The 12,270-nt window shown below is 32.9% G+C and overlaps 1 protein-coding gene across 1 annotated transcript; it reads left to right on the top strand.

Moving 5' to 3' along the window:
* Positions 1-796: 796 nt before the first annotated feature.
* Positions 797-6,332, top strand: LOC117176916 (helix-loop-helix protein delilah-like). Its single transcript, XM_033367305.1, has 2 exons — positions 797-1,863; positions 5,210-6,332. The coding sequence occupies exons 1-2, from the start codon at positions 924-926 to the stop codon at positions 5,347-5,349; spliced, it is 1,080 nt and encodes a 359-aa protein (XP_033223196.1). The 5' UTR covers positions 797-923; the 3' UTR covers positions 5,350-6,332.
* Positions 6,333-12,270: the final 5,938 nt, after the last annotated feature.

Below are 12,270 nucleotides of genomic sequence, written 5' to 3'. Positions count from 1 at the left end.
ATTTAATGACATTATCATTTTATTTACTTATATTGTTTATGGCAAGTGTTACTTCATAATTATACAAATAGTGATAAGATGCGAAGACAACAGACATGAAAAACACAGCGTTCATTCTGACAGTAATTCTAAGCTGTAATTCTGTTGGAAAATTCCTTATTTCCAGTACGAATCATGATTTTTTCACAAATTTCCTGTTGCACCCAAGAATCAGAATAATAAAATATATGAAAACGCATTTAATTTGAATCTGAGTACATTCGAAGGATTCCGGTCATTTAATCACATTCCCAGTTCAGTAGACAGGATTTTTCATAAACATGTGAAAACGTAGTCCAGATCCATTGTTCTTCTGCAAATTGCAAATCTACGTACAAACATCCGTCTCTCTTCCTCTCACTATTCCTCATTGCTTCTTTCCCTCTCACTCTAACTTCTCTTCCTTTTTCCTCAGTTCCCTCTCTCTTTTTCTTCCACCATCCACAGTTTACCCTCTCTTTTCCCCTCTCAACTCTCATCAATCAACAAGTATCTCTTCTTCTTACGATCATGAGAGTAGTAACGGCAAGGCATGGGCATAGGAATATGCAGCAAGGGCATCCAACCAAAGCGTGGGTGGGGATTAACTGGCAGTTCAGATAAAAGAAATCTTCGTAGTGGGGGAGTTAGAGTGGGGGTAGAGGAGGGACGCATCTCCAAGAGGCGGGGTTCCTCAACTGACATCCCAGGGAAGACAGGGTCATTCCTTCAAACAAGTCTTACCCCTGACACTTCGCGTCGTGTAGTTCAACCTAGCACTTGTGTGACTAAGTTGAAACCTTCTCGATACTTTCAATTCAAACCACCTCGTGCATTTCTTTTTTTTACGAACATTAGTATTATCCACTTCAATTTTTTGCAAAAAACTGAAGAAATCTGCAAAAATGATGCAGGCCCAATCCGCGAACCTGCAGTGTAACGTACCGAGTGTTTATGTAATGGTGAACGACAGTTCGGGAATTCCACATAGTGGCGGAAGTTCGGCGAGCAATTCGCCCAATCACTACGAACGATTTTCACCTCCAACTCACCTAATGGATCTGAGCAACCCTCAGGATCAACGAAACCTTCCAAATCTACACCATCATCATCACCATCACAATCCACACTACCTACCCCCATCTTCTTACCACGTCTACGGGAACATGGAAAACAAACGCTTGTATCAGAATCAAAATGAAAAATTGGTTTTCGATAAAGTTGACTACGAGCGACGGCTTCACGACAATTCCCCAGGAATTCTCTCCAATCACAGTAGGGATCATGAAAACAGTTTGTACTTATCTCCGTCGCCGCAGATGTACTCATCCGGAGAGGAAATGAATTCGCAGATTCATGAACAGTCTTACATGAATAACATTGTTGAGTTCAAGCCGGAAGTTATTGATTTTAAAGACGAGCAAAACTATAAAGATGGAGTGGCAGATTTTAAAGAGAATATTAGAGTCATGAGGTCAGAGCAGTCTCCGGAGAAGAATTTTGAGACTGGGAGAATTTCGTTCGGCAAACGGAAGAGGAAATACAGCGTGGATAATGATTCCGATGATGATACAGCGTCATCTTCTTCATCAAGGTTCAAGATGCGACGAAAAAGCGGCGCTAGTCATGAGGAGATTCAGAATCAGAGGGTTATCGCCAATGTGAGGGAAAGACAAAGAACGCAAAGCTTAAATGAGGCGTTTACTACCCTTAGGAAGAAAATTCCGACCATGCCGAGTGACAAGCTGAGCAAGATCCAAACACTGAGGTTAGCTTCGAGATACATTGACTTCCTGGTCCAAGTTCTGCACTGTCCGCTTGACAATTTGGACGGCTTAGACGATGGTGAGTTATATCTTTATTTGCATATCTTTTGTCTTGTTTTTTTTTTATTTGAAGCACACATGTCCTAAACTGAAAGCTTCAAGTTGAAAATTTTGCAACTGTACAATAAAAATCAATTTTTAAAGGTTTCATTCGAAAATTGGGTTGACATGAGTATAAAAAATTTGGAGAATAAACATTGTATAATAAAGTTAAATATTTCCGTTTCTAATTATGTACGGTAACACGTACTTAAATTTTGAATTTTGGAATCTCAAATTTTTTAGGTTTCACAAAATTCAATCAGGAAAAAATTGCAATTCAACTCAAGCAAAAACAATTAGGTCCGTGTATTGTTTTCTTAGATCTTACAATTCTAATGTTTTCAATTTTAAAAAGCAAATAATTAAAAATTTTCCTTCAAAATTGGAAACCGTTAACTGTTTGAGAATTTATTAATTAAAAAATTTTCTCGTACACTTCTGTTTTGAACCTATCTTACCGAATTAAGTACATATATATTCTCATCGCGCGCGGCTCGCACGTCTGAGTGCGCCTAGGGCGCGCGACTGTTGGTTCTCGCGCTTCGCGCTCGGTCTTTATATTTCTCTCGCATTCGTGGACACACCTTTTAAAATCAAAGGTCAACGGACTGACAACTATAATTTTGTGAATTTAAACTCTTTTGTTAAAGCGCTTTCGGCTTTAACGAACACATTCTCGTCACGTACCGTGCTTCGCACTCGATTTCTCCAAAATGTGCACTTTTCTACATTATACACAGCAATTTTACATTAACTATGATATATTTCTTATGTAAACCTGCCTGGGATTGCTTATTCAAAAATTGCAAAATAAAGAGCAAATTGTATTTATCATGAATATTTTTATATTATTTTTCTTAATTTTGCTATAAATTGTATTCTAAGCTGTACTCATACACGCACACACACACATTCGTTAAAATCTTTTTTCGGATTCAGAGGTTCTCAAAACGTGGACATTTGACAAAAACGAGGGAGGTCAAATTTTACATAAATCTAATTAACACTAACTACGCATGCTGTCAAAACGTAATACGAAACAAATTTGTAGATCTTTTAAAAATGCATAATTTTTATGTTCACAACTTGTTACCTATTTTGCACAGTTTAACCGTAAAATGTAATTTTGTATTTTTCATTCTTTTTTTATTCTGTCAAAGTTTGAATTTTGAATTTTTCAAGAAAAATCAAAAAGGTGTTTAAACAATCTTGTAGGGCATTGGAAAAGAAACGTTTTTCTTCTCTTGACTTTTTTTCATGTCATGCGTTATTTGGCTTAAAATGTTGATTTTCATGTGGTTTTTTAAATTTTGTAGATGCTATAACTGGTAAATTTTGGTTAGCTTAAAATAGTTTTGTTCCAAATGATTCTGAAACCCTTAATAATGCTTTGAAATACATTTTAGTTCCAGAATTATGGGCGCTAACAGTATTTAATTGTAAACAATAGAAGATAAGCTCAAACGATTTAAAATCCCCCCACCCTCTTCCCTACATAGGCACGCACAATTGTTGGCTCCATTCTCTAATTTCTTAGATATATTTTTAAGCATATTTATTTGCTGCAATTAATTTAATTTTACTATCATTTTTACATAGAATGCATACATGAGTTATCCATTGCGCAATGATCTTACAATGATAAATACAATATTATATTATTGATTGTATCGTTTAAGAGAGAAAATGATTTTTTATGCAGAAATGTAGATAATACAGAAATTATTTAAACAATTTTTCTTTTTACTTCAACTTCTTTATCTGATAATTTCTTCCCCAAAATTATTAAAATATATATGATTTTGATGAGCGACAACTTATTACTTGTTTCATTGTAATCAAATAAATTCTTGGTTAAGATTTTATTCAAATTACACTTTGACAAAATTTTTCTTATTGGGTTCTACCATCGACGCATCCGTAAAAATAACTGTATACTACAATTTTCTAACATTGAGAAAGCTTGAGTGTTGTTCAGTTACAAACAGTAGCTTTTTGAAGATGTGCTCGAGATTTTCAAAAACACAGTCTGTTTATAGTACTGGATTTTATGTTTATAGTGTAACGTAATTAAAAAGACCTCCGAAGTAGATACTCGTAATTTAGAAGCCAGGACCCGACGATTGAACAGGCCCATAACCGCTTTACTCTTATCTGCACTTCACGAGTGCTTTGCTCTGCACCCGCGCCTAAATCCACTTTTTTTCGACCCGACTTCACTCAGTCTACTTTTTTTACTCCTGCTTTGGTCTCTACCTCTTCAAATTTAAGCAAAAGCCAAGCTTTCAGGAATCTTGAAATAAAACACTATAAATTATTCCATAAAGGCTATTTTTAATCATTATACTCACATATTAGTAAGGCTATTTTTGGGTCGAGAAAGTAAATCATTTTTGCTTGTTTGCCTTCAATTCGTGATTCTGAGTTTTCTTAGCTCCAAAAATTGTTTACTTTGAATATTTCTTGCAACAAACATTATTTCCAGTTTACGAATTGAGGGCGAACTAAATAGTGCTTAACCAGGATGACCTGGGTTTCTGGGCCTAAGAATAGTTTCTAAATGTTTTTTCTAAAACTTCCCTTAAATTTTTCCCACAATTTTGTTTCTGTATGTATTGAAATTGAATGCGCACCTTCCATGTAACGAGTGGTCATAAATCTGTGCCAGGGCCGCCTCGTTAAATAATACTGAGTATCTCAGTCAAGAGTTGACATGGTACAAGCAAGTGCGAGCTCAAAATAATGACACGATTATCGTAATTTCACTTGAATGATGATACTATCGAAAGTGCGAAGTACCCGAAGACGGCTCTTATTGGCACACTTAATTTTATATATTCATGTCGAACCTCGTGAACAGAAATAACCTCAGCATCTATCCTTTTAAATATGTTCCTTAAATAAAAACCAATTCGGATATTCAAATTATTCAACCTTCAAACGAGTTGAATTAAAAATATTTAAATTTTACAACGGTTTAAAAATGTACTGAACATTCACAATTATGTTTCCTTTTAGTAAAAAAAGCATACCGCTATATTTTTCAGATCTAAAACGTGCATTTTTACGGAACGACGTGCTCCCGAAAACACAATAAAAACACAATTTATGGACCCAAATCAAATCAAGGGTAAGATTTCAATTTTCTAAATACCTAAACAAAATCGTTACGGGAATTCTATTTTTATTAGCCGAAAAAACGAGTTTGCTTGTTTGCTAAAAGGAAACAATTCAAGGAGTCAAATGGAAGAATCAATGTATATAAGAACCCAAATGAACAAGTGTTTAACAACATTTATTAATAAAAATTTACTTTTTTTAAGGAGACGCCAATCAAAAAAAAGCTATAAACTCAGCTGCAAGAGAAGTAGCATCAGCTTCCTGCAATCTCATGGCCCAGGAAAAACTTTCATATGCCTTCAGTGTCTGGAGGATGCAAGGTGATTGGAATGCTACGTTATAGAAATCCGCAACAAATCTACATCACAAATCAGGTAATCTGTGCGTGATGGATTCAGGATCCAGTGATTTTTTTAGGAGAATTTTGTGTTCGCGGGTTCGAAAACCACTGAATGTCTCTGACATAAATATTTTATTTTGTAAATATTTTGATAGATTTATATGTAGTATTGATTTTGATGTAAATAACGATATTCGGAACTATCTTCTACTTTCCTTGATCTGAAAGTATGAAAATGGCGCTTCTTTTTAATAATAAATTAAACTGCGGATCAATTACTATTCACTAAAGCACGATTTTAGTAGTAACGTGATTAAAAATCTGCGATCATATAGGATAGTCTTTCTCGCTCGTTCTATGTTGATATATTTTTATAAATAAACACAAAATAGCAAGTTGATCATTTCTTCTTATTAATTTATTTTTCTAATAAGGGCCTTAAAAATTAAAGCTTGAGTGCGGTCCCTTTTTTCTGTTATTTCTGGGTTAATAATTTTCTATTTTACGAGTGCACAAATAGTTTTAGGGCTCAGAATATTGCTGGCTTACAAAGCGCGTGCCTCGGGGAATCCCGATAGGTTGAAGGCCAGTAGAAACGGTGGTAACAATGGCCGATTACTGCTGGTATTCCCCTACAGGTATCCAAATTCTTAAGTGAAAAGCTCACCCGACAACCTCTCGAGAGGAAAATAGACCCTTTAAAGTTAAATTTACGACTTGTGATTATATATCACGCGTTAAGGTAGGACCAACAGAATTTGGTTTCCGTCCACAATGCAGCTTTTGGCCATTTATTGCCCAAAATCCTGCGAGCTGATTTCAGGATTAGGAATTATATCCCGGACTCTAACCTGGGTTTTTCCCAGCGGGAAAATCCCGGACCTACATTACTACCTATACAAAACAAATCAGTGTGCTTTTATTTCTTTTAATTGCATTAAAATCAGTGAATTTATCATAGTATTATAAATCATTATTTTGCAATTAATAAAAAAAGGTATAATTGAAACAATTATTTAATTTAGTTTGTTAATCTGTTAATTTAAATTAACGGTTTTTAATTTAAAAGCTGACGAATATAAACAGATATTTGCATTTTTCGAATTTGCATATAATCCAATTTTTGAAAACTTAAATTCCGAACTTTTGAATTAAAATCCGTTAATTTAAAAATGTTTATCGATGAAAATTGTGTCTATAAGATCTAAAAAAAGAAAAAAATTAGTAGTAAGAATGAAAGTAAAAAAAACTGCCGACATTAAAGTTTCAGAGTGAATAGTCAAAACTGGACACTTTCAAAATGAAGTCATAAAATTGAACAACTTTGAAATAAATAAGTTCCAAAAGGTAGGAAAGGTAGGAAAGGTAGGAAAAGGTATGAAATTTAAAACTCGAAATTATGGTACAATTACAACTGCCTTTTCTTATTTTGGAATTATTATGCATTATAAAACTGCCTTTCGAAGGAATATGTACATACATATACATTCACACATATGCAGTAACCGGGTGAAGGCGAGCGTGTGAATATTTCGGATGAAGTTAGTTATTTTAATCCAGCCAAAGCAAACTCAACCCGCGTTTTACTCGTTTAACGAAGACACGCTGCGTTAAAGTCCCGGACTGTCTTTATTGCGGTAGTGAATCTTCGGGAAAAAACAGCGATCTCCTCCCCATGGCGGCCTCTTTTTTTCTATCTCGAATGTGCCGCCACACGCTCCCGATCTTTCTCCGCTAAAGTCGCGCCAAATTCAAATCATGCGAAACAAAAAAAAAGACGATCCCAACTTTTAAAATTATTTCTTTACCTTGGCATCTGAAACTCAAACTTGAAAGAGAATAATATATCAGATTAATCGCATCAGTGTGTCATTAATGTGAGGTTAAAATAATTCCCATGTCTCGTAAAAGAAAATATTGAACATTTTAATTTTAGTGAAATATAGGCCTGAAAGTTCTATGAATGTTTTGTAACCGCAGGAGCATAGAGAAACAAATTCAATACTTTTATTGACACGAGATATCTCTAATATTTTCTTTTCTTTTTTGTTTTTGAGAAACGATCCCTTTGTCAGTTTTTCTGAAAATGACTCCGAACACTTGTGACAATATTGCCCTCGGGAATCATAAACAGAAACCTGCTCATCGTATTCTCACGCTCATAGTTCTAATTTTGACAGACAAACAACCCGCTTTTGAGATGAGAAATATGTCTTCAACTTAAAAAAATCTTAGTCTTTACTTCATAAAAAATTGAAATTCTTATATTCAACAAATGTTTACATTAATGATAGATACTTTCCTAATACATTTTACATAAACAAATACAAGGGACCACATGAGACTGAATTAAAATTCGAAGAGCCCTCATTTGTTTAAAAATCAAAAGTCTTGGAAATTAAAAAATGAAAAAAGTATTTAAGGAAAACGGGTCTTTTAATTGACTAATTAAGTTTTGAACACCCGTTACAAAGAGGATATTGCGTGTGGCAGTCACAGCAAAAGAAAAATGTCAAAATGACCGTGACAGCTGCATCACTTCGTGGGGGCCTAGACAAGGGATCGTTAAAAGAAACCAAGGCCAATTCAGCCTGAGGATTCACGACTCCTCTAATTACGAATTCCAATATTTCAAGCATTAATTAACAAATGCAAAAATAAAACAATTTTATTTATGAATTTAGTTCCCATAATGTTTTAACAGAATAATTGAACATTGAACAAGCGAGAAAGTATTATAATTAAGTAGAAATTAGATAGACAAAATTATGTTTAGAATAACGGTCCAATTTATACATTTTCTAAGCAGAAAATACATTTTTCAATATTTAAACGAACAAACTCATGCAAATTACATATATAACGCTCGTGTGCCTTTTCATTGGCCTCGGCCATACAGCAAATCTACCAAAGATGATTTTTGTATGTAAAATATAGATTTATACCTAAAACTCCGATTTATCGACGAAACATTTGTATATTGTATAACTCATATTTTATAATAATGTAATATCCGATATGTATATTTTTTATAAAATAGTATTGTATATTTGAAATTAAGATTTTTTTATTTTAGTTTCGTACCTAATAGCGACATTAAAATAAAGTCACGCAAATTGCACACCGGTTTGCACATCAATATCAAAATGTAATAAGATTTTTTTCTGTATTTTTTATTTTTTTAAATCATTCAGAGGAATATTTGTGTGTAAATAAAAAATCAAGGACCACACGTGACTTTTTTGTACATAAAATTGATAAATTGAAGCAAAATGTTACTTTGTAATAAGATTTAGATTTGTGTTACAAGTACTTCATTCCTTAATTTGTAATTGTACAGTATTTTTACATTTTCAGTGGAATTGTTCTAATAAATGACCTCCAAATTATATTTTCCATATTTTTATTGTCTGCGACGTTCTCCTATATTTAGATATAAGATTTATTTTTCTTATTACATCAACTGCGTTGCTTGTCTGTAATGCAATTTTTTTAAATGCTTTTTTTATATTCGATTTAATTTCATAAATAATAGATTTGTTTGGTTATTTCATATTTCTATTACAAAATTGTTTAATGGTGTTAATTTTAGAAAAATAAGTGAATGTGTTTGGTAGACGAACATGGTCATTTTAGTGCATATAACATGCTTGTTAATGACAGACATTACGAAAAGCATCGTTAACTCTTGGCACATCTGTTGACAGCATTTAATACCTATTTACAATTTAACGTGCTAGGTAAATGTTTGAACTGCAATCGCTTGTTAGATAAAATATGAACCAGAAATAATCTCTTAACTCTTTTTCTTAATTTAATTTTAAGAACGGGTTTTGCAAATAGTACTTTGTACTGTTATTGTAGTAAAACTAGTTTTTATTATTAAATATGCAAAACAATGTGAAAACGTAAATATTCGTTTACATTTTTTCTCTTTATAAAGTTAGCAATTTTACACAAAAAAATATATCGTACTATACAATAATAAAAAGGATTATCTTCTTATTTTATATTTGAAAAGTATGTCAAAATGTTTGATTTCTTACTTTGAAGTATGCTGAGAAATTGGGAATAAACTTGTTTGGTAAGAAAGACAGATATTATTTTTTTAACAACTTACCAGACTAACAGTATTTTGTGTACAACAGATACATTTTTTAAGTTAGACAAAAAACCATAACTTTATTTGTATAGGTCTTTCGAAAATAGTTTGGAATGTTAACACTTTGTTAAATATTTTAAATATAAAAGGCCATCTTTCGAATTAAAGTAATTTATAATTAAGATCACCAACAAAATTTTAAGACAATTTATGCAGCTTCTAAAATTCATTTTGAAAATATAATTTTCTCACCTTCAAAAAAAATGCATACCATTTTTGAAATTTAAAGCATTTAGGAAGGTCTTTTTTTTATAAAATCCTTAAAATTAAATACAGACTTTTACTTTTAAAAATTACTATTTAAATTTTGAGCTGAAACTCTTGCTTTTTAAATTCCAGGCAAATTAAGAAAACTTTATTTTTAACTAGCCTTAACCCGCGGCTCCGCCCGCGTTCGAGAGTTGCAGAAAAGGAGGCAAACTGGACAATAGTCCAGTCATCTGGTACTTTTACATGGTATTTTCTGGGGCAGTCATTTTTTTTTTATCCCTTAAGTACTTCATTTGGGGATAAGAGGTAAGTGTTCTTATGAAAATTAAAGTAGATAAAATTCTGTGTAAAACTAAAAAAACACTGTTCTATAACCAATAGTCTCAGAGTTACGCCCTTTAAAAAAACCGATTTTTTTCATTTTTTTTGTCAAAAATTACATATTTTTTGTTGTTGTAAATTTCTCTGCAGCTTGGATCCTGATGACCAGATATAAAAATGGTGAACAGATGAATCAATGTAAATGTAAATACCTTTTATTTCAAAAAAAGAACATCGCCCTAACTAATAGATCGCGAGGTAACACCTGCCAACGGTGACACGTTTCGACCTCAATTTACAGGTAAATGCCCAGATTTCGCTTTTTTGTAAATAGATCGTTTCGGGGTTCTCACAGAAGAAAGGTCCGTTATCAAGATCCGAGCTATAGAGAAAAAAAAACATATGAATTTTGGCAAAAAATTAGAAAAAATCGGGATATTTTGCACATTTTCCTAAAAAAATTTTCGTGTTCCGGGGCGAAATCCTGTTTACAGAACCTGACCCCATATTATGCACCCCCAAATGAAGTACTTAAAAGAATAAAAATGACTGCCCCAGAAATTACCACATTCGCATCATTTCTTCCGACCAGATGACTGAACTACAATGAGTTCACTGACAAAAACATGCCTATAACCTGCCCAGGTACATGAAGCGGTTCAGAAGTTGTATACAGATTTTCGCATGTATATAAATATATTGATTGATCATTGTTGGTATGCTAAAATACTTCATTATAAACAATTAAACTGTTTACTTAAATAAGAGGCGGAATTAGTCCTTGTCCAGTTGTCCCCAGCCCGAAAAATCCCTTGTCCAGCTTTCCAACAGAGGTGTTTTCTACGATAATATTCCCTCCGCCGTCCATGTTACTTTTTTTACTACTTCCGCCGTCAATGTAGGTCACCTGTGTCCACCCCTGCTCCACGAATACAGTTTGCGATAAATAAATGGTTTTAAAATTCGAAGTTATTATTGAGATCCTCTATTTTATCATTCAATTATTGTTGAATAATCAAAATTTTTTCTGTTTTAAATAATTAAAATAGTCAAACAACAAGGAAAAGGTGCATTAATGCCTGCTTGATACAGCATGTGATAAAACAATCTTAACCCTCTACCGCCCATGGTGACATATATGTAACGGTTGTCAGACTTGAATTTTTTTAAATATGACTTTGAGACGAACAGCAATTTTTAACGCAAGGATTTACATGAAAGTCAGGACGGTAATGAGCTAGAATTTTAGTTTTGTATACACTCCGCCATAGGAATAATATGCCTAAATATCTCAAAATTTAGAAAAAAAATAAAGTTTTAAGGGCGGTAGGGGGTTAAAGGCCATCGTTTTGTGATGCGAGCAACTAAATAATTTTTACACATCATGTCGAAGGTATCGGTGCCGCCTTTAGTTTTGTTATAAATCACCACTACTTTTGGCTTCTGAGTTTCTTCATCGATTTTCCGCTCTTATGATGTCTTTTTGAAAAAGTGCCTAAAATGCATTTTTACCAAAAAACAAAAAAAAAAGTCTTTGTTAGTCACACTAAAAAAGCGCAATACTCACATTACCCACATGGACAAATTTATTTATATTAGCATTTTTTTTAATTAAGAGTTTTTATATGGTTAAGGGAATGTGCAATTAAAAAATATATTGTAGTTGAAAAACTGTATCATAACTGAGTTTGATTACATGGATTATTTGTTATGTTTCCTGAACTCAAAGCATTACCTTTTTGTATTTCAAGTAAAGCGCTGGACATCTTTGTTCAATTTATTTTTGTTATTATTATTATTATTATTATTAGATATTATTGAATATATCATTTAGATTCAAATTCCTCACATGCCTGAAGTTTTTCAACTTTTCATTTTAAACGGTAAATAGAAACGACAGCTTTATCCAATCATGAATACGATTCCTCGAGAACAATAGTTTCGACATTAATCGAAAATGGTTCTATGGGCTTTTTAATATTTTGATATAGAAATTTTCACGCTATCCCAAGGTTCACGGATCGCATATTTGAATTCAGATTTACGAGCTAGTAAAAGGGTCGTAAATGTACTTTAAAGATATTCTCGATAATATCTTGGTACCGAATTAGCATTAATGTTTTAGTGCATTTTAGCTTCGATTTTAGCGAGTGGGAGGTGCATCAAGACTGGTCTCGCTTCGTACATCACTCATAGCAGATACATGGGGTGATAAAACTACCTTTTAAATA

Source organism: Belonocnema kinseyi, chromosome 7 (genome assembly GCF_010883055.1).
Source record: "Belonocnema kinseyi isolate 2016_QV_RU_SX_M_011 chromosome 7, B_treatae_v1, whole genome shotgun sequence".
NCBI lineage: Eukaryota > Metazoa > Arthropoda > Insecta > Hymenoptera > Cynipidae > Belonocnema > Belonocnema kinseyi.
This window is presented reverse-complemented; position numbering and strand designations above follow the sequence as displayed.

Excerpts from the sequence above, each read along its gene's own strand:
- LOC117176916 (XM_033367305.1), top strand. The coding sequence starts at position 924 with ATGATGCAGGCCCAATCCGCGAACCTGCAGTGTAACGTACCGAGTGTT. Across the intron at positions 1,864-5,209 it reads TTTGGACGGCTTAGACGATG|GAGACGCCAATCAAAAAAAA; the intron begins GTGAGTTATATC and ends ACTTTTTTTAAG.